The sequence below is a fragment of the Erythrolamprus reginae genome, chromosome 3 (assembly GCF_031021105.1).
Source record: "Erythrolamprus reginae isolate rEryReg1 chromosome 3, rEryReg1.hap1, whole genome shotgun sequence".
NCBI classification, from domain to species: Eukaryota; Metazoa; Chordata; class Lepidosauria; order Squamata; family Dipsadidae; genus Erythrolamprus; species Erythrolamprus reginae.
Window position 1 is genome coordinate 96757346 of NC_091952.1, and position 27975 is coordinate 96785320.

Genomic DNA, 27975 nt, shown 5'->3' on the forward strand with positions numbered 1-27975 from the left:
TTCCTCGATGCATGTCCTTGATAACCCAAGGGTCATTCTTCCCACTCCTTAACAGTTATGATATACCCCAAAGACATTTTGGTCTCTCTTTTCTGTGACTGCAGTTATTGTCATCCTATATTTCCTTTAATACTAATTTCTCCTCCTTCTGGGATCAATTTGATGAAAGGTTCAGAAAAAGCTAGGAGAAAGGAAGAGGAAAATTTTGAAATGTGTTTTCCAGTGAGACAGGGTGTTTTTGTTTTGTTTTTTTAAAAATCATGGATATAATGGGAGAAAAAAATGCCACAGAAAGAGACCCATGGAAAGGTGTTGGTTGTTGTGATGTAGGAGTGTGCCGCACTTCAGCTTTGATCTCCAAAAGGTATTTTGAAGATATGCAGAATTGCAAACATAGCATCCAACTGCAACATGACAAACCAAGTCTATCTTTTTGTGGAATCTGGGAAGGGCACGGTTCCTTTAAAGTATTGCTATAATCTATGTAATTTATCTGTCATGTTTGTATACACAACCTTTTAGGAGAGTTTAGGAATGCCAAAGAGGAAAACATGGATGTACGTGCACACAAAATTATACAGAGTGAGGTTGGTAAAATTAAACTGACATATATTTTTTTTTTTAAAGAATTAAATTAATCTGATTCAATTATGGGATGTGTAATGTAGAGGACAGGATGTTGAGAGAAAGTAGTGGCTTTGGGCATAGCAGAATAACAAGCCCCGAGAAATTCTCCCTCTTCCATGCCAAGGTTCCACTTCAGTTCAGCCATGCTAACATTTCCCTGAATCTTGGATGTTCAAGATTTGCAGAAGATCCCCAAGCTCTTTGTGGCCCTGGGAAAGAGTGCTGTGTTTCCTACAAGGAAAGATGAACCTGTCCATCTTGCACGCCAGGAATGCTATTTCCTCAAGAAAGCAGGTGAATGGCTAATTGACCCATGATTAAGGTCTGGATTATAGCTTCAGTGGTGGCTTGGACAAAGAACCTGTAACTAGAAGAGGAAGTGGAAACATCTGTAGCCACCAACTGCTGCCTTTGAAGATTCATTCAGGACGTAGGCTATTTACAGCAATCAAAACAAGTTGATCCAAGTTTTGCTGATCTAAGCTAAAATGGCAAGTGAGAGCCCAAGTAGTGTCTGCCCTATTAGAGATATAAAGAGGGCAGAAACATAGAATTGTAGGGACCTCCTGTTTTTATTAATGCATTTATTGTTAAAGAAGCTGTTTTTGAAATACAACCAACCATTTATTTTTATAAGAATCTAAAGTAAATGGAACGTAAACAGATTTGTTTATCACCTATTATGATTTATGAACTATGGAAGAAAAATGAGCTATCCATATTTGGGAAATACAAGTAGGTCCAGGTTTTATGAAATGTTAAATAGTGTTATGATTTAAAAAGGAAGTTAATTGATCAGAAAATTCTATTTTGTGTCTACTGGACTCTCTGCAGCTGTGTTTCTCAATGGGGCAATTTGAAGATGTGAGAACTTCTACATCCAGAATTCACCAGCCAGCATGTATTATTGTTGCTGGATTGTTTCTTATTCTTGTCTGTTAAGTTCACCATCATCACCACCATCATCATTATCCTAAAATAGATGTAGTGACAAAACCTCCAGTTGTCAATTATAAAAGCACACGCTGCTTGGATCTGCCCATGGACTATGCTCAAAAAAATAAAGGGAACACTCAAATAACACATCCTAGATCTGAATGAATGAAATATTCTCATTGAATACTTTGTTCTGTACAAAGTTGAATGTGCACAACAGCATGTGAAATTGATTGTCAATCAGTGTTGCTTCCTAAATTGACAGTTTGATTGGACAGAAGTTTGATTTACTTGGAGTTATATTGTGTTGTTTAAGAGTTCCCTTTTTTTGAGCAGTGTATTTCAACATACTAGGTTCTTGGAAGTCATTCCATGCATAAATCACAAAATACAAAGATGTGCAAATAGAAGAAGAATGACCTGTGGCAAAAGAAAGCAATAATAGAATCAATAGTCACATTGGGTGCAATCCCAGAACATCTAGAATACCAACTAATACCATCAGCACTGACAAAATCATCATTATCCATTAATTGCAAAAGGCAGCTTTGCTTGGAACACCTTGCATGTCAATTACCTTTAACCCCATCAAAAACAATATTTCTCTAACCCAGGTTCTTGGAAAGAACTCAGTATATGGATAAAAATACCAAATCTAATCTAAACATCTGGCTGACTAAGTGACCAAAATCATAATAATAATTTAAAAGGTCCACTTTGCAACCTTCCAAATAACCACCAACTATATTGCAACAACGACAAAGCAAACTATTATAATTACTGAAAGACTGGTTATTAATTAACCAATTAATTAAATGATTATAAATCCAAAATAGTTCTGTGCTTTTAGAACATTGTGTGTCATTGGAAATGTAATTTCCCCACTCCCCACTCCCCATAAGTGAAGGTGAGAGATAGAAGAAATTTAACAGAATTCTTCCTTGTTGTTTATGCACATTTATAATAGAGACCTAACCTTTGCTGACCAAATTGCCTTGTTTTTGTTAAAGAGAAGAATTCATTTTATGTCTAGACTTGGCTCCTTGTTGCTTCTGGAACTTTCCCCATTCTGCTGTATTATCTGTGAATTCGGGGGAAATATAATCTGTTGTCTACCATAAGTGGGCTGCCAAAATTTAGATAACTAAAAGATGGCAGCAGAATTGGTGTTTCCTATCACCTTTGATGCTGTCTTGTGACAGCCTTGATGTTACTTCTCAGTTATGTTAGTCCAACTAACAATGTTTCAGCATTACTGAGCCACTAATTCTGCTAAACCACAATTTGTTTAATGACATCTAGATTACCTAGTTTTTCACCATACACAGAAAATAATTCATGGTTTACAAATGCTATGGCAGAGTTCAATCAACATATTATCTCAGAACAAACCATTTTATACAGTATATTACCAGATTTCATGAACTAATCAGTTGCCAGAACACTAAATGTTGATCAAAGAAATGGGAGAAATTTATCATGTTGATTTGGCTACAGTATGCTTTTTCTCCATATTCAAATCAATATTAATATTCTGCCCCAACTACAGACCAGAGAAAATGGATCATGAAGCCAGGTTTCCAGGAAAGAACTCATCTCATGTGAGTAGCATATGTATTTAAAAAATGACATTGTTGTTTAAGCTTGCAATCCTCATTATACTTTCTTGACCCCAGGTGCCACTGAAATGAATACAATTTATTCCCATTGATATATGGTTAAAGATGGGCTGTTAGAAACCCTGAATGACCATATGGTTTAGTATTTAATTATGTTGACTGGGAAGTATAAAGATGTTGTGGCCCATTAGCAGCCCATGCAGCTGTAGCAAATCCCGCCAGAGAACAGGCTGATGTGGAAAACCAGCGGCTTGTGAGTGAGTCGGACACTGAGCAGGCGCCTATTCTTAATACATGCAGAGCTGCCAAAAGGCAGGAGTGGCTCCTCAAGAGGAGGTCTCCTCAAGAGTAGGATTGGGGCTAATTGGCCATTCCCCTAGCCCAGTGATAGCAAACCTATGGCACACGTGCCACAAGTGGCATGTGGAGCCATATCTGCTGGCATGCCCTAGCTTAGCTCCAGCATGGATGTGTGCTCTGGCCAGCTGATTTTTGGCTCACAGAGGGCTTTTTCTGTTTCCAGACAGCCTCAAAGGGGTGGGGGAGGGCATTTTCACTCTCTCCAGGCTCTGGAGCCTTAGGAGGGCAAAAACAGGCCTACTAAGGCTCCCGGAAGTCAGGAAATGGGCCATTTCAGGCCTCCAGAGGGCCTTTGGGGGGCCAGGAGAAGCCATTTTCACCCTCCTCAGACATTGAATCATAGGTGTTGGCACTTGCGCATGCGCGATAGCGCATGCACACATGTTTTTGGCACCCAAGGGGAAAAAAGTTCACCATCACTGCCCTAGCCTATTTAAGGGAGCACGATGCAGCCAGCAATTTGCAGGGAACAATGTTCATTCATATGTCCTTGTGTCTTGAATTCATTTTTTTAAAAAAAATAAAAAATTTAATAAAAAAATTGAAAAGTGTCTTGAATTCAGAAAGGCCTGCTTGGCTCTTTTCTTTTTCTCTTGGCATTCTTCCTGCAAATTGCTTCTGGACATTTTGCCAACCATTGTAGGCTTTTTCATATCTCCAAGACCGTTTGCTCAGACTTGATTTATTATTTCATGGACTCCTGCTGGCTGTTAATGAAATTGAATTAACAGCTGATGTTCAGAAAAGACTGTTTAACTCTGTATTTGTGTTTGCCAGCTACTAAGAAAGCTCATTAGTAGTCTTTAGTAAACAACGGTTTGGACAGAGTTTGTGTGTGCTACGTTCTTTGTGGTTCGTAGCTGGGGCAGAACAAAAGAGTTGTAATTCATTAGGTTTGCACAGATGGTTGTCATTCATGAATGACACACATTTTCCTTCCTTTTGAAATGGCAGGGTACAGATTGACACACAAGTATTATTGCATCTTGGTCTTGTAAGGAAACAGTGAAAGTTAATAATGTATGAGAAGGAGGATATTTAGGGCTTTATATTTATGGGTCTAATTATGGGTCTAACATAATTTATCACTCTAGATCAGTGTTTCTCAATGTTGGCCGTTTGAAGATGTATGGACTTCAACTCCCAGAATTCCCCAGCCAGCAACGCTGAAGTCCGCACATCTTCAAATGGCCAAGGTTGAGAAACACTGCTCTAGATATAACCATGGTCATCTAGAGTGGGGACACCAGTGTTGGGTTGCTTCTGGTTCAGCCCAGTTCTGCAAACCAATGGGAGGCTCCACCCATCCACCCAGGATGCTTTTGCGCATGCACAGAAGAGTCTTGAGCATGTGCGAGTTGTGAACCAATAGCAACGGCATTTAGAACCCACTACTAAGGGACACATATCAACTGAGCTCCTGCATAGGCTACACAACTGAAATACAATTATTTAAAACCTAGTTACATTTGTTTTTGAGATCTCAAAGTAAAGCATGGAGGGATTCCAAGGGCCAAATACAATTAAGAATAATGTGTGTGTGTGTGTGTGTGTGTGTGTGTGTACATCTTTGTCTATGTCTGCCTATATCTGCATTTATACCTACCATATATAAACATGTATGTGCATGTGTATTATTCATTATTCATCACCTATAGCTCATCTCTCAGACAAGTGACTCTGGGCAGCATACAACAAAGCTAAACCAGTATGGATAAAACCCCATCAATATTAGTACTAAAAATATAAAATTATAAAATATGTATGTGCATATATTGTACATATATGGTGAGGACCATATGTTAATTACATTGGAGCCATCTCAGTGTTTCGCCAGTACCCTGGGGTCCCCAGGCTTGATGACATAACCAGATATTCAGGGACTTAAAATGAATAAGGCCAAACTCATTTTGGTGCAAAGAATGTTCCATTAAGTGGGTGGGGGGACACAGCAGAAAATGCCCCTTACACTGTCCACAGTTGACCTCACCCGACTCCTCAGAGGTCAGTAAGGGGTGTGTGCGTACCATCCCTGTCCAAATGTTCCCTCTTATCAGTATCCATCTTATGTATATAAACAATGTTATATCTATGCATATTATATCCTAGGCTGACAAAGAAAGCTTCTTAGACAATGGGATCCACACCATGTCCTCTCTGCTGGATCTGGTCTGATAGCCAGATGTAATCAGGGAAAGTCAGTTTCCCAAATAACCAGTTCTATGCCTTGTAGTGCTTTAAAGGCCAAAAACAACTCTTTGAATTGGACTTAGAAACAGTCTCACAACCAATGCAATCCATGGAGCAGAGGTGTAACGTATGTTCTTTTAGAAACACATGTAACACTCACACTGTTGCATTCTGCACCAGCTAAAACTTTTGGATAATCTTAAAGGGCATCCCCATAGAAAGTGCACTGCAGTAGTCTAACCAGAATGTAAGTAGGGCATGAATGACTGTGAACAAAGCCCTTTGATCTAAGAATGGGTGCAACTGACACACAGCAGGAAGTGTAGCAGAGGCCCTTCTAGCCAAGGTTGCCACCTGTTCCTCAAGCTGGAATTGTGAGTATAAGAGAATCCCTAGATTGCACACAAGGTCTGTTCAGGGCAAAGAATTCACCCATCCTGCACCAAAATTAGCACTGCCCCAGAACCAAAACCACTCAGTTTTGCCAGGCTTCAGTTGAAGTTTGACCCATAGCTTCCAGGCACTAGGATAGGACATTAAGAGTATCATTTAATTAGCCAGCTATACAGATGTATAATTGGATATTGTCTGCCTATTGATGATACCTCACCCCATGGCAGTGGACAAGCTCACCCAATGGCCTCACATACATTTTAAACATGAGCATAACGGGGTGGGTTCCACTTACCTTCGCATTTCATGGAAAGTGTGTGTTTTGCTACGTAACATTCACATCGGGAAAATGTGCAGAAGCTTTTGTGCGTGCATAACGGGGTCTTGGCAGTCACTTTCGAGTAGCGGTGATCAGAGGATTGATTCAGGGGTGTGGCCAGCTAGCCATCACTTTTGGTTCATGAGCAGGGGCAAATTTCCGCCATCGGTTTGGGCGAACTGGTCTGAACTGGTATCAACCGACCACTGAAGCATAGAGAACGCACCATCCCTTGCACGTCCCTTCCACAATAGGGGCTGAGGGCAAGATTTCTCCCCTTCCCCATAATACCACAGATTGGAATTGATCCGTGGAGGAAGGTGATCCTATGCTACCTGTAATAACTCTCGAAACGGTGCCTTTTAAACGATTTATTTCTGACTATGGATGAACGGATACCTTTAACAATGCTATACGCGAGAGCGCTGGAATACAGTGTCTCTCGGTATTTATACTTTTTAGCCCCGGCAACAGGCAACTTAGACAGAGATACAATTTCAGCGCCCAAACCAATACCCAATCAGAACATGACATGCAAATCTTAACTCTGTTCAATCTTCCCAGTAACTCTGCTCATACTTAACACTACCCACTTCCAATCCTCTGAGTTGATGTAGAATGATAGTATGGTTAATGGCATCGAAAGCTGCGGAGAGGTCAAGCAGGGTGTGGATGGATACACAACCCCTGCCCCGGCCAAAGGTCATCCACAAGTATGACCAATGCCACGCCTATTCCAAACCTGGGTCTGAATCCTGACTGAAAAGGATCCAGATAATCCACTTCATCTAAGGCCCTCTGAAGCTGTTGTGCATCAGCTTCTCAATTAACTTCCCTCAAAAGAGGAGATGGTTGTGTGTTTTTTAATATAACATACACATGAACAAACATTCATACCGAAGAAGCCAAAATAGGACATTTTTTTTTGAGCAGAGATAACAATGTTTAACATTCATGATGTTTGTTTTGATTTGGCCTATAACTGCCAGGGAGCACTATCACATCTGATTCCATTTTTATGAAATATATTATGTTTTCTATCTGAAATCAATGGTACATAATCCCGAATACACATGACTAGTCACTGCAAGTATCCTAGTATCATTTGGCTATTAATGAAAATGCCATCGCAGGACAAGATAATCAGCCTTTGTCACGTACATTATTTTCAGAGAAGCATTGAACAGATGAGTGGTTAATAGAAAAATTGCAAACAATAAATAACTGAAAAGAACTGACAAAAAGGGAAAATAGCTATAATTCAGAATGCCTAATTTTTTTCTCTGCTGAACTTATTTAAAAACCAAGAATCCAGAACAAATGATGTTTAACTTTCAGTTGCTTTAGCAAAACACTTAGAAGACATTAGATGATAGTGACCTGTGTAAAGAGTAAAAAGTATATGAGGATTATCCAGAAAGTAAGTTTCCAAGGCATGTACTACAAGTGCGAAGTGTACACTGTAATACGCAACCTGAATGCTAAGGGCATGAATGCTGGTGTGATGGGGGCACAAGATGCTTACTGAAGCACACAAAATTGGCAGAGTCAGTGCCGCACAACAATTTCGTGACCATTTCGAGATTGAAGGTGAGGCTTTTCTCAACTGTATAGTGACAGGAGATGAAATATGGGCTTATCACCATACTCCAAACATCAATCAATGCAGTAGTGCCATACCCATTCTCCTTCAGCCAAAAAATTCAAAACTCAGCAATCGCTGAGAAAAATCTTGGGTGCCCATCATGCACAAATCTTGGACACCCAGCACAGCAGCGTTCATGCCCTTAGCATTCAGGTAGCGTATTACAGCGCGCACTTCGCATTTAGAGGGAAACAGAATTTTCATGCTCATCTCTAACCTTCACCACAATGCCAGTTGATGATCTACTGACAACTGGGACTGTTCATTCTCTTCCACTGGCTTCCCGCTACACAATAGTAATACCAATTTCCCCCATGAACATTCCCCGCGAAAGCCACGTGCCTTGTAACCTTACTTTCCAGATAACCCTCGTATATTCAGAAGCATCAATGGATCGATTCCCTGATTTGAGAAGGGAAGCAGGAATCTTTTTAAAAAGAATAATTTTTAATTTTCTTATATGCATTGCTAATCCTATGGGAATAGCACCCATTAAAATAATCCTGTATTTCATCCTGATAGCAACATGGTCAGCAACTGGTTTTATTGATAGAATAATTACATCCCACATTTGACACCACATGATCCTTTTTCTCTTCATATAAATAGAGATTGGAATGAAATTATTTTAGAAACATAAGCTGCATCTCCCCCCTCCCCCCCCCAATATTTGTTATTGTTATCTTTATGCCATTTGTAATTATGAAATAAAGTCAGTTAAAATGTTCTTTAAAAAACATCTGGTACAGAAATATGAATGTTAAATGAATGTTTTTGCTGGGAAAAAATGCATAAAAGTTGTTCGTGATAAGAAAGCAGAATCCAGTGATATGACTCCCTGTGAATTTTATCTCAGAGATTTCCTTAAAACTTGAAAGACAGTATTCCAAAACAGGTGGGTCATAATAATAGCTTAACAATTACTAGGTTTACTCAAGGATTTTGTTCAGTCTGTATTTCAAAGTAATCCAACCTGATCTATACCATCTGAAATAATCAGAAAATAGAAACACAGAATGTATACAAGAAGTACTACATAAAAATATATTTACAAGTGCATATTTTGACAGAATAAGTATTTAATAAATAGCAGGCTAATATGAAATACATGGTAGATTCTCATTGTAAAAGGGACTTATAGCTAAGCATATATGAGTGGACTCTTTCATCCTTCTTCCAAAAAATTCTGCTATGAAAACTTTATTCATTGAAGAACACAAATTGCATTTTTGTGCTTCTGAGTGTCTGGAGCCATAGGATTTGTAAACTGAAAGTTGTCTTGGAATAACATCATCTTTTATTTAGAATTGCTCTATCCTAAATCCTTGCTTGCTTGCTTGCTTGCTTGCTTGCTTGCTTGCTTGCTTGCTTGCTTGCTTGCTTGCTTGCTTGCTTGCTTGCTTGCTTGCTTGTTTGCTTGCTTGCTTGCTTGCTCACTTACTTACTTGTTTGTTATTCCTGTTTATAATCTATGTGGTTTCCCCAGGCATTTTTACATTCAGTGAGTTTGGAATTAAGATGCTAGGACAATTCCAGAAATGTAAAGAAATGTAACTCTACACTTAGATCTATTCAAGTTGCCTACTGCATAAGAAGAAGAAGGTATGAACTTACGCTTACAGTAATTGGACATCCAGTAGGTCTCTGCATTTTTGACTCTTGGAGATGGCGCAGGAAAGCAAGAAGAACTCAGACCTATAGCTGGCTGCAAGCTGTTGCTGCTAGTGCTTTATACAAAGTGTCATCTTCATAATATGTGGAGGTGGAGCAATGATTGAGGGGTTGGCCTAGCAGGTGTCAGTACTCAGTGGTAGAACTGCCTAGTTTTCCTGCCTCGGGCAGAAATGTTAATGAAGGAAAATATGCAAGACAACAAAGGAATTAGTTAGGCAATGGAATAAATTCACTTGTATTTGAACAATGGAAGTTTGCTATCAATATCCCAATATTAAACAACGCGTGCCCTGTTGGGTTAGCCTTTCACATATATTTCCTTACCAGATTCTTCAATGCCCTAATTTCTAATGTGCTACCTGGAATACATTCACAGCTGTACCTGTCTTAAAAATAGCTCATATTGAACTGTGGAGCATAGTCAAACCTTAGCATAGGAAATGGTTGTCACATTTTGCATTCATGATATTTTTTATGCCAAAAATTAAAATGACCTAATTTCAATTCCACAGGAGTCAGAGGCCCAGCTTTTGGATGCATTCTGTAAATCAGCATATTTAAGGTACTTTGGTTCAAAAACTGTCGCTCTACGATGTACCGTTTCGCCCAGTTGAAGGTTACAGGAATGAAAGTTTTAGTGATCTATAGAGTATTGTGGGCCCAACTGCCAAAGGAAAACTTTTGGAAACATGTGGAACAGGTCATCATCCTCCAGTAGATAGACAATGGCTAGAATGATGATGATGATGATGATGATTAGATTCGGTAGATTTATGGTGATAGGACTTCAGAGGTGATGGTGATGAGGATGAAGATGATGGCGGTGGTGGTGATGGTGGTGGTGGCATATATGCTTAAAATGTACAGGTGACGTTCTAATTTAACATGAATTTGCAAAATACTTCTAGACCAGAGATTGAATGTGTTTAAGCTGCTTTAATAATTTTGGTCTACATTGCATAATAAATTTAGCTCAGTTAGCAGGAAAATAATGGTATGATGCTGTTGGTATTGATGGGATCTAATTTATGAAGATATATTTCTGCCCCCCTCCCCCCCAAATTCACAGTAGGGAAAACGAGAATAAGAAAATAAACATAAGAATAAATACAGATTAACAGAGTTGGAAGGTACCTTGCAGGCAGTGATGGGCTCTTACGGGTAGGGTCAGGAATGCAGTACCGGTAGCAAAATTTGGAGCTCCACCCCAGAGCAACCAATTTGCAATGAAAGATGTTGAAACAAAATGCCTAAGCCACACCCACAGTGTGGTGGGAAAAATTTTGGTAGCCCATCACTGTTTGCAGGTCATCTAGTACAATCCGCTGCCCAAGCAGGAGACCCTATATCTACCTCTACCTAGGATCGAACTCACAACTCCTTGTTGTGAGCCGCCCTGAGTCTTCGGAGAGGGGTGGCATACAAATCTAAATAATAAATAAATAAATAAATAAATAAATAACTCCTGATTATGAGGCAAGAGCTCTACTTCTGGACTACAGCAAATTGGGTAGAATATGCTTTTTAATGCTTATTTCTCTTAGCAAGGTATGGGAATTTAGGGTCTGCTGGGAGTTGTGAATTATTAAGAGAGAAAAGAGGAAAAGAAGATAAAAGAGAGGGAGGGAGGGAGAGAGAGAGAGAGAAAGGAAGGAAGGAGGGAAAGAAGGAAGGAAGGAAAGAAAGAAAGAAAGAAAGAAAGAAAAAGAATGAAAGAGCAGGAAGGAAAGGAAGGGTGAATTTTGCATCTTGCAATTACTCTGGGCGGTAATTCCAAACATAAATGATGTCAACAAAAAAAAAGACTGAAGCAGTAGACATTAGATCATAATCTTTGAAAAGAGAAGAAATCAAAATATGTGAGCTGCTGTCGCATGTACAGTGAAAAAACTGTCACCAAAATTTTAAGCTATGGGTCAATGTTATAAGAGTGACTGCAGAGGCCCATCACTTCTAGAAATGTTTGCAAAAAAAGAATTTAAGGGCTTAGCTTTTTTCTGCATTAACTACAGCATGGCAATATCACAACATGGACTAACTATGCTTAATGTTTATAAAGCTGGCATGTGTTTTATTAATTGGCTGGAATAAAACAATATAATTATCAAATGTGGTTAACTTGATAAAGGCAAATACAGTGGTACCTCTTCTTACGAACTTAATTCATTCCGTGATCAGGTTCGTAAGTAGAAAAGTTCGTAAGAAGAAGCAATTTTCCCTATAGGAATCAATTTAAAAGCAAATAATGTGTGCAACCCCATCCCAAAAGTCACCCCTTTTGCCTTGCACCGCTGGGAATCCCCACCTCCAGACTTCCATTGCCAGCCGAAGCGCCCGTTCTTGCATTGCTGGGATTCCCCAGAGCCTCCCCTGGCTGGGAAACCCCACCTCTGGACTTCTGTTACCAGCCAAAGCACCCGTTCATGCGCTGCTGGGATTTCCCTGAGTCTCCCCTCACTGGGAAACCCCACTTCTGTTGCCAACTGAAGTGCCAGTTCTTGCATTGCTGGAATTTCCCCGAGTCTCCCCCCATTGGGATTCAAAGCAGCGCTGGCAAAAATGAAGGGAATCCCAGTGAGTCGAGCCTCAGGAGAATCCCAGCAATGCAAGAACGGGTGCTTCGGTTGGCAACGGAAGTCTGGAGGCATGGATTCCCAGAGACGGGAGGCTCAGGGTAATCCCAGCGCTTCGGCTGGCAGCGGAAGTTCGGAGGTGGGGTATCCCAGCGGCGGCAGCTCGGGTTCGTAAGGTGAAAATAATTCGGAAGGAGAGGCAAAAATATCTTAAACACCGGGTTCGTATCTTGAAAAGTTTGTTAGTAGAGGCGTTCATAAGAAGAAGTACCACTGTAATTCTGATCTCTCAACCACACTAGAGGAGGAGAAAAGAAGGGATTGTGAATCAGGTCAGAGACAGGTTTAAAACATGTTTCTCAGTGCAACCATCAGCAAACTTTTATTGAATCACCGCAGACCAGACAAAATTATTTCAGGAGATCTATTTGGTGTACACGTTGATGTCAATTAACTAAATGATCATTTCACAATGTTTCAAATTAATCCTTTTTAAAATATAGTGGCACACTGAGAGAAAGGCAGAGATTAAATGCTGGACCACAGTGAAATGATTTTCAAATCAAGGGCAACTTTAACTGTGAGTGTGGATGTGTTGGTAAATTATTTCAAAAGCCTTTTGAAAGAAGTCATTACTGTATTGATTTCCTACAATACAATGAGCAGGAAACAAACTCTACTGCAGATGTGTGTCTACCTCTTCCTATCAGTCCATCCTTACTGTCAAATGGAGCTGAGGACAGAGACTTATTGCTATATTCAAGCAGCCGCCTGTTGTGGTTAATTCTGGCCCAGCTCCTGCCCCAAGGACTGTGGATGTGGGGGAGACATCCACATGCTGCAGGCCTGTTTTGCCCCTGGGGAAATCTGATGATGAAGGCTCCTCTGACCAAGAAGACATGAGTGACAGGGAGGAGGAGAGTGGGGCAGACAGCTCAGAAGGAGATCAATTATCTAGCTCCTCCTTGGATTCAGAACAAGAGTTAATGATACAGCCACGCATGCAGAGAGCGATGCATAGGCAACAACAACAACTGAGAGATTATTATCAAAGAAAATGAGGCCACCTGTGGTTGGGTGGGGCTGTGGTAATTAGTGAGGCTGCTATAAAGAGCAGCCTGTGGATTTGGCCATTGTGGAGGATTATCTGATCATTGTGTTTTGTGACTGCTTTACTGACTTTGACTTTTTGTGTGCTGATTTTTCCCCGCTTTGAAACTAAACCAGAGCAAAGTGTGTTTCACTTTGTGAAAGAAGGACTGTTAATTTCCTCACAGCTGCAAGCTAAGTATCACAGAGCTGATAAGGGACTTGTACAAATTACCAGTTTGTTTGGAGACCAGTGCTCTTTGCTATACCAAAAGAGGGCTTAGTTTAATGCTGTTCTGTTCGGGTCGTATGTGACCCGAAGCCAAGTTTGAGTCCCTGTAAAAAATTTTCCCTGCATATCTGAAACTTGAAATTTCATGACTATTTATCATTTCAGGGGTTCTCTCTATGAGAATTTTTTTGGGGGGGGTGGGGGGCTTAGTTTTTGCTGGGCAAAAAAAGTTACAAATCTTATGTTCCCGGGTCACCCTGACCCGGACCGAAAACTCTTCATTTGCAGTGCTTATGTTTGGTCTTTTTGAAAGCTTTTTTCACTTGGAAAGTAGTCTGAACATTTCTGCACACAATGATATGAAAATTGAAATGAAAAAAGTAAATCTTATTGGTTTATTTTGCGGATATAATGCACGCCCCCCCCCCCCGTTTTTGTGAAATTTTTTTCAATTTATGGATAGTTTTGCTTGCAAAATGCATTCTATTTTACTAAAGTTGGTGTGAGATTGGTAGCTTGAACATTTCTGAATATAAGAAAAATATAAAGGAACTGAAAAAAATGATTCTTATTGGTTTTTTAACATCAGAAATAAGGCCTCCCCCCCCCCCCCCTTGGCTGCTTGCAACCATTTTCACTTTTTATTTTTTTATGCTCCAAATCCGAAATATTCTTTAAAATCTTAGGCATTCATTTACTCAATTTAACAATGCTGATCATCAAAAAATATTTTTGGGGTGGTGGCTAATTGTTTTCTGGGCAAAAAAAAACCATAACTTTGAATCTGTTTCTGTTCGTATGTGACCGGACCAAAAATAATTTTTTTAGGTACTTGAATTTGATCTTTTTGAAAACTTTTTCAACTGGAAAACTAGTTTGAACATTTATGAACATAATGATATGAAAATTGAACTGGAAAAATTGAGACTTATATTTTTATTTTGATCAAAAAGCCCCTCCCCCCATCCTTTTTTAATTTCGTGTCAATTTCTATTTTTTAAGGCTACAAATCCCTAAGGAATTTTCCCCCAAAAGGTTTGATATACTAAATTGAACATTTCTGAATATAAGAAAAATATAAATGAACTGAAAAAAATGGTTCTTATTGGTTTATTTTTGCCACAAAAGCCCCCCCCCCCCGGCCTTGCTGTGTGCCATTATTGTCACTGTTTATACATATTTGTCTAGAAATATTTGGGATATCCTTTTGAAAATCAACCACATTGTAGCCAGAGAACTAATTTTATGAAACAAATCCATTTTACTAAAAAAAAGTATGTAAGTTTGAAATTAACAGCATAATTTTTATATAAATTGAAATAATTGAGGCATACTTTATGTGCAAAATAAACCAATATGCATCAATTTTTCCAGTTCAATTTTCATATCATTATGTTCAGAAATGTTCAAGCTACCAATCCCACACCAACTTTAGTAAAATAGAATGTATTTTGCTAGCAAAACTATCCATAAAGTGAAGACTATTTAAAAAAAACGGGGGGGGCGTGCATTTCATCAACAAAATAAACCAATATGCATCAATTTTTCCAGTTCAATTTTCATATCATTATGTTCAGAAATGTTCAAGCTACCAATCCCATAGCAACTTTAGTAAAATAGAATGCATTTTGCAAGCAAAACTATCCATAAATTGAAAAAAATTTCACAAAAACAGGGGGGGCGTGCATTATATCCGCAAAATAAACCAATAAGATTTACTTTTTTCATTTCAATTTTCATATCATTGTGTGCAGAAATGTTCAGACTACTTTCCAAGTGAAAAAAGCTTTCAAAAAGACCAAACATAAGCACTGCAAATGAAGAGTTTTCGGTCCGGGTCAGGGTGACCCGGGAACATAAGATTTGTTATTTTTCTTAAACAGAACAGCAGGGTTAAGTGAATTTTCATTATAAAGAACATAGTTTTGAATTTTCAAACGTATGTGTGTCTGAAATTTGTACCTGTGAATTTTTGGGAGGAGTCTACCAGAGAGCCCGACAGAACACCGCCACTGTATTCAAGTCACCCCAACTGTATTGGCTGAGGACTCCGCAGTGCCTTGTGCTAAACAGCATCTCCTTCAAAACTCATTATTTGGTCAGTGATGCTCTGTAAGTTTTGAAAAACTTGTGATTAAAAGTTATTTCTCTCCCCCCCCCCCCAGACATTCAAAGAACAAATAACATTTTATTAATCTGAACCTATCAGAAACTGAGAACAAGAAAATGGGCGAGGGGTAAATAAAATGCGACACCTAAGCCAATCCTAGTTATCTATATGAAGAATGTCACCATGAGAATTGACTGCTTCTGTTGGTGCATCTCAACATGTTCTACCACCTTTGCTAGCTGCAAACTGGCAAAAGGGACACTGTTGTAATTAATTATACCTCTTCGCTGCCTTTTCTTTTAATAAGAAAGAATCAATTACAGAATTTATTTGTTGCAATGATGCAATGGATGCTTTTGTATCAGAAAATTGCAAAAATCATCTGTACTGAAATGAGTCTCCCTCAGCTTGATGTTTTGCTCTAGTTTCTGTTATTGCTTTCAAGGAAAGAGCATTTTTAAAATACATGTGCCCCAAAGAAGGACAAGAGACAGGATTAAGAACAGTAGTGCTGATTGAAATACGAAAACTTAATTATAGGGTGATTGGCACATCATTTTCAGGCTACATTAATAGCCCAGAAACATATTGGCAGACCAATGAAACTGAGTAATTATTTGACATGAGTTCAAGATTGTATCAAGATATTATTGGCAGCACACACTACCATATTGCCAACTCCCTGTCTCCATGTCTGCACGTCTTGATTCTAGCTACTATTTAGAATAATATGACGCTCCAAAAAATCTTTAGAGAAAAAAAATAAATGGATTAATTGTTATCATATGTGGGTTTCTGGCCCAACTGAATACTGTAAATGATGAGAGGAAGTTGCACATTTATCTAATGATTTGTTGGATAGCTACAATATGCAATATATTTTGAAAAAGTTGCATAAAGCACTTAGTGTGGGTTGTTTTTCAGTAGGCTTGTGTTTCTAATCTGCCATCAGTTCCTCTGCTGATGCAAATATCCAGGATGGGTAGTATATTGTGGTTTCTTCCTTCCCTTATGAATTTTATTTCTTTGAAATGTTGTTTTTTTAATTTAATTTAATTTTATTTTATTTATATGCCGCTCATTCCAAAACAGGCTCAGGGTAGCTAACAACAATCATAAATACAACAGCAGTAAAAAGCAATAAAATATAACAAAAAAATATCAACAATGCAATAAAAAACAATAATATCATAAAAAAATAATACATTCTTGCAGTTAATCCTAATTCAAGCCTACTGGAAAAGCCAGGTCTTAATGGCTTTCCGGAAGACCAGTAGAGTAGAGATATTTATTTTATTTATTTTATTAATTAGATTTGTATGCCGCCCCTCTCCGAAGACTCGGAGCGGCTCACAACAGCAAAACAATACAAATCCAATCATTAAAACAATTTAAAACCCTTAATATAAAAAGCAATCATACATCTCATAGAAACCATACATAAAGCAGAAACAGTCCAAGGGAATCAATTTCCCCATGCCTGATGACAGAGGTGGGTTTAAAGGAGTTTGCGAAAGGCGAGGAGGGTGGGGGCAATCCTAATCTCCAGTGGGAGTTGATTCCAGAGGGTCAGGGCCGCCACAGAGAAGGCTCTTCCCCTGGGTCCTGCCAGATGACATTGTTTCATCGACAGGACCCGGAGAAGGCCAACTCTGTGGAACCTAACCAGTCACTGGGATTCGTGCGGCAGAAGACAGTCTCGGAGATATTCTGGTCCAATGTCATGAAGGGCTTTATAGGTCATAACGAACACTTTGAATTGTGACTGGAAACTGATCGGCAACCAATGCAGACTGTGGAGTGTTGGTGTAACATGGGCATACCTAGGGAAGCCCATGATTGCTCTCGCAGCTGTATTCTGCACAATCTGAAGTTTCCGAACACTTTTTAAAGGTAGCCCCATGTAGAGAGCATTACAGTAGTCGAACCCCGAGGTGATGAGGGCATGAGTGACTGTGAGCAGTGACTCCCGGTCCAAATAGGGCCGCAACTGGTGCACCATGTGAACCTGGGCAAACGCCCCCCCTCGCCACAGCTGAAAGATGGTTCTCTAATGTAAGCTGTGGATCGAGGAGGATGCCCAAGTTGCGGACCCTCTCTGAGGGGGTCAATAATTCCCCCCCAGGGTAATGGATGGACAGATGGAATTGTCCTTGGGAGGCAAAACCCACAGCCACTCCATCTTATCAGGGTTGGGTTTGAGTCTGTTGATACCCATCCAGACCCTAACAGCCTCCAGGCACCGGCACATCACTTCCACTGCTTCGTTGACTGGACATGGGGTGGAGATGTACAGCTGGGTATCATCAGTGTACTGATGATACCTCACCCCATGCCCTTGGATGATCTCACCCAGCGGTTTCATGTAGAAAGTATGGATTTCTGGGGGCAGTTGATTCTACAGGGTCAGAGCCGCCACATAGAAGGCTCTTCCCTGAGGTCCCACCAACCGACATTGTTTGGTGGATGGGACCTGGAGAAGGCCGACTTTGTGGGCCTTTATTGGCTGCAGCAAGGTAGGAGGGAGGAGATGGTCCCATAAATTTATTTATTTGTAAAAAATAATAGGTAATTGTTAATTGTACCTTATTTTACAGTGGCCAGCCACATGCAGATAGTAGATTTGAATATGGTTCGAATAGCACTCAATTGCTTAAGTTCTCATTTAAAAACCTTAATAGCCATAAACAGGTGTATATTATTTAATCAGCTTTTAAATGCAATATCTCTTAATGATAATCCAGGAATTGAATTCCACTGAAGGCTTGATGCTCTGTGAAGTATTATTTAGCTTCTTTCACTGACTCATCTGTGAAAGAGTAAGAAAAATATGTATGCATTTTTTCAATACCTTACATGGGTTTAAAGGCTTCTTAGTAACCCTTTGGCCAAATTAGCCAAGAGTTCCAGGAAGAGTCTTGTGTAGTCTGATAGGAATCTCACGCATAACAACAAAATGTCAAAGTGGTTGAAGACATGGCAGAGGCTTTGCCTGGTTCAGATGGAATGAGCCTTTACATCTATCTCCAGATACTGTTAAATGAATATATTCATACATTTGTTACCTGCATGCAGAATTCACATCTGGAAAAGCAACAGTGACATTTCTTGGCTTTTAGGTATCTTAAAGATGTATTCTTCAGGATGGCTTGTCCTATGCGTTCGGCCCACTTGAGGCTAGATAGGTAGGGCAGAGAGATAGATCTCGCAAACCTCCATTTGGAGAACCAGCTCCTCCTACCATAGTAGTCCAAGTAGCACCTACCTACTGGAAAGATCGCCAAAATGAACTTCAGTTTGAACTTGAATGATTATTCCTGGTAATCAGCAAGGTACCCCGGCTTGAAGTTTTGAGCAAAGATCACATTACCCTTCTCAAAAACCGGGGTCTGCTGGAAGAGTCAATAGGGGCATCAGGTGAGTAAATGGGGTGCAAATGCTGTGGGTCAGTGTAGAGGCAGCGTCTCGTTAACACTTTGGTCAGGCTGCAATTGGTGGATGGGCAGAGGGTAGAATGTTGCACCAGGAGGTACTTCAAGACCCTGTCCTGCCATCAGCCGGTTCCAAATGACTAAGAGCTTCTTTGGTTGACCGCAAGGCAGGGTGCCATGGGGCAACCAGGGCCTGGCAGATTCCGTGGGATGCCAGTAACAGCTGGAAGTGAGTGGCCCTTAATTGCAGCACAAGGTAGTGTACTGGGACCAACACTCTTCATTCTCTACCTCAATGACCTTTGCGATTACATCACAAGCAACTGTGTCCTCTTCACCGACGATGTAAAACTCTTCAACATCACCGATAACACAACTACTCTCCAAAAAGACCTGAACTCTGTTTCTGAGTGGTGCAACACATGGCAACTCCAAATCTCAACTAGCAAATGCTCTGTCCTACACATTGGGAAGAAGAATCTGAACTTCAAATACAAACTGAATAATCCCCACTCGGTTAAAGACCTTGGTATACTAATAACAAAAGATTTAAGTGCCAAAGCCCACTGCAACAGCATAACCAAGAAGGCTTCAAGAGTTGTAAACCTAATCCTATGTAGCTTCTGCTCTGGCAATCTCACACCTTACCAGAGCTTACAAAACTTTTGCCAGACCCATCCTCGAATACAGCTCACCTGTTTGGAACCCATATCGCATCTCAGACATTAACACCCTTGAAAATGTCCAAAGATACTTCACCAGAAGAGCCCTTCACTCCTCCACTTGAAACAGAATACCCTATGAGTATCCTGGGCCTAGAAAGCCTAGAACTAAAACGCCTTAAACATGATCTAAGTATTGCCCACAAGATCATATGCTGCAACGTCCTGCCTGTCGGCGACTACTTCAGCTTCAACCACAACAACACAAGAGCACACAACAGATTTAAACTTAATATTAACCGCTCCAAACTTGACTGTAAAAAATATGACTTCAATAACCGAGTTGTCGAAGTGTGGAACTCATTACTGGACTCCATAGTGTCATCCTCAAACCCCCAACACTTTACCCTTAGATTATCTACGGTTGACCTATCCAGATTCCTAAGAGGTCAGTAAGGGGCGAGTACAAGTGCACTAGAGTGCCTTCCGTCCCCTGTCCTATTGCTCTCCTATATCTCCTATACCTTTCTTCTATTTCTATATCTCTTCTTTTATTCTTTCATTGATATGTTCTATTACTATATCTTCTTTTCTATTCTTTCATAGATATATTTTACTATGAGTATCTCCTCTATAACCTTCATCATGTATTTTACTATGTATGTATGTATGTATGTATGTATGTATGTATGTATGTATATATATATATATATACCCACTAAAACTCTCATTGTGTATTGGACAAAATAAATAAATAAAAATAAATGAATAAAAACTGTCTTAGACCAGGACATCAGGGATTCCATGAGTGGCAAATATCTCCCGCACCATCCTGATCATGGCCACAGATCCCCTTCCAAAAGGCCCTCAATTGTGGTTGTAAATTACATTGTAAACTGCTCTGAGTCTGCTCATATTGGGTTGCATATAAGCACAGTAAATAAATAAAGTACAACTGGTGTTGCCCATGTCGCTCATTATCAGACTAGCCTCATCTTGTTTTATGACAGCTATATCAGCCCTGATGCCTAGAGATCTGTTTTGAAGTTTGTGAAAGAAGTAAATAAGATATCAGTTATTAGATTGAGGGACAGCTGTTTGGGGAGGTGGTTTGTTTACGTGTTTATTTATTCATCAATCTATTTGCATATTGCCTCAGTAACAAAGTTTGTAAGATGACACAATTCCAACAGATTCTAAAACTGGCTGCGCTTTCTTCTTGCCCAGTTGGCTAAGATTTGGTTTGGCTTATTTATTTATTAAATTTATTTATTTATTAAATTTGTATGCCGCCCCTCTCCGCAGACTCGGGGCGGCTCACAACAGCAACAGAAAAACAGTGTAAAATACAAATTCAATAATTAGAAAGCTAAAAACCCATAATTTAAAAAAACATTCACACAACATACCATACATAAACAGTATAGGTCTGGGGAAGACATTTCAATTCGCCCATGCCTGACGACAGAGGTGGGTCTTAAGAAGTTTGCGAAAGGCAAGGAGGGTGGGGGCTGTTCTAATCTCAGGGGGGAGCTGGTTCCAGAGGGTCGGGGCCGCCACAGAGAAGGCTCTTCCCCTGGGACCCACCAAATGACATTGTTTGGTCAACGGGACCCAGAGAAGGCCAACTCTGTGGGACCTAATCGGTCGCTGGTATTCGTGCGGCAGAAGGCAGTCCCAGAGATATGATCCCATTAGAGGAGTATCAATCTACGATGCTGGAATTGTACAATGGCATCTCTGTTACAATATTCTATGGAAAAAAATGAGGACGGTGGGGAATTGAAATGAGAATGACTTTGGAAGAATTAGAAGATTGATATGTTCTGTAGTATCTCAGCATAGAAATACTCTCTCAGCCCATTAATCCATGTAGAAAACTGTACGGACCTGCCCTTGAGAATGGCTTTTTCATCTCTTAGATTCTTAACAGCAGCTTGATCAGCATAAATAAACAGGTTAAACTTTAAAGCATGATATATGTATACATATATATATACACACACATATAAAAGGAATTATCATCTGTTCCCATCTGTAAATCAAACTGCTATTGTTTGCACAGCAACAAGAGTCAATGGGGTGTAGTCTTCAAGTAGGTTGAGCAACAGTGTTTTTCGTTTTGGAAAAGAAGTGGCTATCCGCAAATACCTTAATTAATTGTAGGAAGATGGAAGGGAGATAAGCTGTCTGGCTATCCTCTTACAGCTAAACTTAGGGGGCAGGAATGGAGACTGACTTCCAACTTCCATCATGAGAAATCATTAACCAGGAGCATCCTTTGTTCTGCAATTCTGTTTTGAATTGCACAATGAATTTATTTGAAGCCACACAAAAGACAACTTATTTTTTTTCTTTTTTGGAGGTCCAAATTTCTGTTTGAGATACTGTATCTTATATGTGTTGGAAGAGAGTCAGCCTCACCATTCCCAGTCTACAGATCTAATAACCAGATCAGGAGTATAAATCAGCGCCTAAAAAAAGATATCAGTTGATCCAGATACTCAACAGGAGAAGCAAAAATTGGGTCTCCTCTCCTTCCTCATTTAAAATTAACACCTTGTTTATTTTCTATATGTATGTGTACCATTGTCTTGGAGGGAATGATTGTGTTAGTGTGTTATATAGGGACCATCCTTATCTGCCAGGAATGTTCTCTTAGTATGATCACCAGGAAAAAGGCTGCTGTGTCATCACCTCTGAGTCACTTGGAATAGCCAACATCACTGCTTACAGTTATTGTGATGTTTCTCATATTCTAGCCCAGTTAGGGGGAGACTTAACATGTTGTGTTCATAAAATACATTTGGTCAAGTGGGTTTCGGCTGCCTATTTGTGAAAGCACACAAATAATAGCTGAATTTGTGTTGCGCTTTCCCGACTCACTGGGGCTATTCTTGAGGCCGGCCTCAGCGTCGGTGCATTCCAGGCCGGCAGCGGGCAGAGGCTGCCGCTGAGGCTCAGTGTCTGTGTTGCTCCCGCCGCAGCCCATCCTGGCCTCAGCCTCTTCAGTGCCAACACCGACAGTGGCTCCCTTTTTCCACCTCCTTCTGTGTGCTCTGCCTCCGCCACTGATGGCCATTCTGCTGCTGAGGGGGCCTGGCGAGCCGCCGCCGCTGCCATCCTGCGAAAGCCAGAGGAAGGGGGGGGGCTCGGCTGACCCACCCACTTCCCTCTTCCCAGCAGTGAGCCCCTAGCCTGTCCAGCTTGGGAGGGGCAGATCAGCTGTCGGGAGGGGAGAAATGGCACAGTTGGGAGCATTTTTGAAGCCCCGTAGTCACTTCTCCGTAACGCTCACTCGCTTCTCACTCACGCTGCTGACCACCATTATCCCCCCCCATTTTTGCAGTCCCATTTCTTTTTATTTTCCTGTCGTTGCTGTCCATGTGGCTGACAAGATTGGGGAGGCGGAATTTCCTGCACATGCGCAGAAGATTTTTTGAAAAAAAAATAAAAAATAAAAAAATAAAAATGCCAGTCACCAGGAATCCCGGAAGTAACTAACACGGATTAGCTGGAGCTGCACGTGCAGCTTCAATTTCACTACCGGAACAGGATTCCGCCCTGTTCCAGATGTAGTCCACCCCTGAGTATAAGATATTGTTTTTATTTACCTTTCCTTTTATAATCCCTGTTGTGATTCAGTCTGAGGCTCCTCAGGGAACGGCTGACCCTCTGCCGGCTCCATGCTCAGAGGGGGAGGATGAGGAACAGGAGGAGGAGGAGGAGGCCCAGGCAGACGGGGAGGAGGAATATCAGGCCGAGGGAGAGGGAGAACAGCCTGAGTCCCCCGGGGTGGAGCTCTCCCCAGCAAGCAGCCTGGAGTCCTTAGATGAAAATGCACAAGCCATCATCGATCTCAGGCAGAGAAGAGCAGCACAACGAAGGGGACAATTAGCCAGGTATTTCCAGCCCTAAATAGGCAACAGCTGGGTTTGGGTGTGGTTCTCCCCAGAAAGGCTGAAAAGGCAGACCCACCCTTCCTGTATTGTGGAGTATTATCTTTGGGAGTCCTGGGACCTGGCTGTGATCTTTGGCATCTCTGATTCTGGCTTGTGGCCTTGAAGGCTGAAACCTTGGGGGGGAAGGCGTGGGTCTTATTCTCTACAGTGGTGTATGTGCCAGCAAGAAGTCTGCTGTATTGTCTGGCCGTCCTGACTCTGCTGTGAAGCCTCATAGCCTGCCTGTGTGGAAGAACAGGTTTTTCTCTGTGTTTGTTTTTCAAACTATAAAGTGCCTTTGCTTTAACCAGCGTGTCTGGCTGCTTTTTTCAGTTGGTGTTGAAGTCTGGGGGCACCCAGACAGAACAATCCCTAACAAAAAGATTTCTAGTTTTATTTCTACTTTTTATTCTATAATTTCCTCTATCCATCTTTGAATCTTTCTCCAATATTGTTTTTGCCTCTGGGCATATCCACCACATGTGGTAGTATGTCCCCGATCATGTTTACATTTCCAAGTAAGCTGTTATATTTGGAGACAACTTTGCCAATCTTTCCAGAGATGGGTGCCATCTATAGAAATTTTATATATGTTTTCTTTAAAGGTTGCTGCCGTTGTAAGTTTATAATTTTGATCCCAATTTTTCTCCCAATACTCCAATTCAATTATGTAACTAAACTGTTGAGCATAAATCTTCTTCTTCCTGATTCCCCCTCCATTTTAACACTTAATAGACAATTGTAAGTTTTTGGTATCATTTTCTCTTCAGTTCCTATTAAAATTTTATCCAATTCTTGTTGAAATCCAAATTGTGACAAATCTTTTTTGTACCTAGATTGAATCTATTTTTATTCCAACCAATGTCAAATCTTCTTTTGATTTAAAAAGTCTTTTCCTGTCTGTTTGGTTCTGTCTGTAATTTCTTTTATTTGTTGCTCATTTTTTGCTACAGCCACCTGAATTATCCCTACCTTATCATCTATTTGATGCATATTGGTTTTTACCTCACTCAACTTACTTTTTACATCATTCAAACCTTTTGTAATTACTTTCTGCATCTTCATTATGGTTTCTTGTAATACGTTCCGTGATTTATTTATTTATTGGATTTGTATGCCGCCCCTCTCCACAGACTTGGGGCGGCTAACAACAGTAATAAAACAGTATATAACAATAATCCAATACTAAAAACAGTTAAAAACCCATTATATAAAAACCAATCATACATACTGACATACCATGCATAAAATTGTAAAGGCCTAGTGGGAAAGTGTATCTCAGTTCCCCCATGCCTGGCGGCAGAGGTGGGTTTTAAGCAGCTTACAAAAGGCAAGGAGGGTGGGGGCAATTCTAATCTCTGGGAGGAGTTGGTTCCAGAGGGCTGGGGCTGCCACAGAGAAGGCTCTTCCCCTGGGTCCCGCCAAGCGACATTGTTTGGTTGATGGGATCCGGAGAAGGCCAACTCTGTGGGACCTAACTGGTCACTGGGATTCTTGCAGCAGAAGGCGATCCCTGAGGTAATCTGGTCCGGTTCCATGAAGGGCTTTATAGGTCATAACCAACACTTTGAATTGTGACCGGAAACTGATCAGCAACCAATGCAGACTGCGGAGTGTTGGTGCAACATGGGCATATTTGGGAAAGCCCATGATTGCTCTCGCAGCTGCATTCTGTACGATCTGAAGTTTCCGAACACTTTTCAAAGTGTTCATGTAGTGAGCGTTACAGTAGTCGAACCTCGAGGTGATGAAGGCATGAGTGACTGTGAGCAGTGACTCCCGGTTCAAATAGGGTCGCAACTGGTGCACTAGGCGAACCTGGGTGAACGCCCCCCTCACCACAGCTGAAAGGTGTTTCTCTAATGTGAGCTGTGGATCGAGGAGGACGCCCAAGTTGCGAACCCTCTCTGAGGGGGTCAATGATTCTCCCCCCAGGGTAATGGAGGGACAGATGGAATTGTCCTTGGGAGGCAAGACCCATAGCCACTCCGTCTTGTCTGGGTTGAGTTTGAGTTTGTCTGTACCTCTTGCAGATTCATATTTGAACCTGCCTTTTCTTCTCCCAGCATACTCTCCATTGACATTTGCCCAGCTAGGGAGGTTATTGATGTTACTACTTTTTTACCACCTTTTGTTATTGTTGTAGTCATACTTATCATTTTAAGTATCTTGAAAAAATTATTCTACTTTATCATATAATTATTATATCTTAAAATACTAGTTATATATCTAATTGAATATTAAATATTAAACATTAATAAGTCACCAATATTCTATATATAGTTAAAAATATATAATCCCAATAGGTAATTTCAGTAGTTACAACATAAAATCTATATTTACAACAATTGATCCCTTAATCCTCTCAACCATCAATGCTCACCATCAAATCATAATCCGCCTTAAACAGTCACAATCTTAATTTCATCTGCTGTTAATATATAGTTCATTCTAAAGTTTGTCTTTCCTACAATAATAATAATAATAGAATAATAGAAAACTTTAAATTCAATATCCAACCATTAGGTTCACAGGTTTTATTTTTTTTCCTTCAAGTTCTCCAAATATATTTCCTTCCCAAGATATTGCAGTCAGCCAACCTCCTTCTTTCAATCTCTATCTTTCTCCATCCTTCTCTATCACGTCCTTCTACTGTCTTTCTTCTTCTGAAATCATCTCTTCAAAGTCTCTACTCTTTTTCTTCCTTCTTCCTCTTTCACCTTCAGAATGCTTTCTCGGTCCCTACTTACATTGTCCTCTTCTCCAATCATCACACTTTATTTTGCCTTCTCCTCCCCCACTACGTATTTGCCACTTTTCAATCTTTTCAGAATTTTATTTTTTCACTTGCCTTTCTCAGTTCAATTTTCCTTCATTGACACAGAGGGTCATTTACTTTTTAACTTTCTTTGCCACTGATATGTCTTGCTGTTTTCTCACTCTTTGCTTCCAGCGAACAGATGGTCATGCCTTCGAATCAGCCATTAACAGGCTGCTTTCTTCCATGCAGTGTTCCCTCTAATTTTTTGGGGGGGTGGGCGGAAAAGTATAGTGTCTGAGCGGCAGTCCCTTTGGGACTGGGCAGCACAGAAATAATAAATAAATAAACAAACAAACAAACAAATAAAAAACCCACCCTGTTTTGCCTTAGAGAATTTCAAAATAAAATACTGTACTGTGTGTCTATAACAGTGAGCTCATAATAGGGCAATTCTATCAATATCAAAATGCCACTTAAATAGTTGAGCTAGTTTCAAACTAGATTTTGATTTTCTTTCTCTCTTCCTTTATTTCTTTCTTTCTTTCTTTCTTTATTATTTATTTATATTTGTATGCCGTCCCTCTCCGAAGACTTGGGGAGTCTTACTCCCATTCTTTTTCTTTCTCTTTTCCTTCCTCTCTTTTTTCTATCTGTTTCTCTCTCTTCCTCTCTCTCTCGTTCCCTCTCACTCTTTCCCTCTCGGCTTCTGGGCAGGTTTGGAAAACTCTGAGTTGATGATGATTTTTAAGTGAGCGATTGCTCACTGCTCAGCTTAGAGGGAACTATGCTTCCATGTCTGATCTGAAGGAACTTGTCTCTCTTCCAGGAGATCACCTTTCTCCCTTAGTGCTCCAAAACCTCCCTTCTCCTTTCAAGAGCTAACCATGCCCCAAAAGCCACAGAAATATGAAAAATTGTGCAGGCCACCCAGAGGCTCTGTCGGCTTGCTCGCACCGACATAACAACACCACCATGCTGTAATAGCAATTTCTTTTTAAAAAATAGTAATAAAATTTAATACTGATGGGTGGCTGTTTATTTATTTATTAAATATAAATGTTGCCCATCTCATCATCCAACAGCTTGCAACACTACAGAAACAAAAATATAAAAACATTCAAAACATTCAAATATTCAAATTGACAGGGATATATTGCTAAATTGCTCAGTCCGTCAAAACAGCCAGCAGAAGCAGTCAAATAAAGCCCATTCTCTAGCCTGATCAGGGGGATTAGCAGTGTGATAGCATTGGAAAATCCCACGCCCACAAATGTTCTTTTAGGCTGCATTCTAGCGTGGGCTGCTGCCTAGATTGCGGTGAACCCAGTGGGGTAGCAAAGATGGAGCTCCACCCCAGAGCACCCAATTTGCACTGAAAGATGTTGAAAGAAAATGCAGGGTGTTCTGCATAAG

The 27975-nt window shown here is 40.4% G+C and overlaps 1 protein-coding gene across 1 annotated transcript in view; it reads right to left on the reverse strand.

Annotated features, from left to right (window-relative positions):
* LOC139165346 (uricase-like) overlaps nt 1-22983 on the reverse strand; it is an 87324-nt gene extending 64341 nt beyond the window's left edge. Inside the window, exon 1 of the mRNA XM_070748540.1 lies at nt 22747-22983. Coding sequence (XP_070604641.1) covers nt 22747-22983 — 237 coding nt within the window. The remainder of the gene's footprint in view (nt 1-22746) is intronic.
* Nucleotides 22984-27975: the final 4992 nt, after the last annotated feature.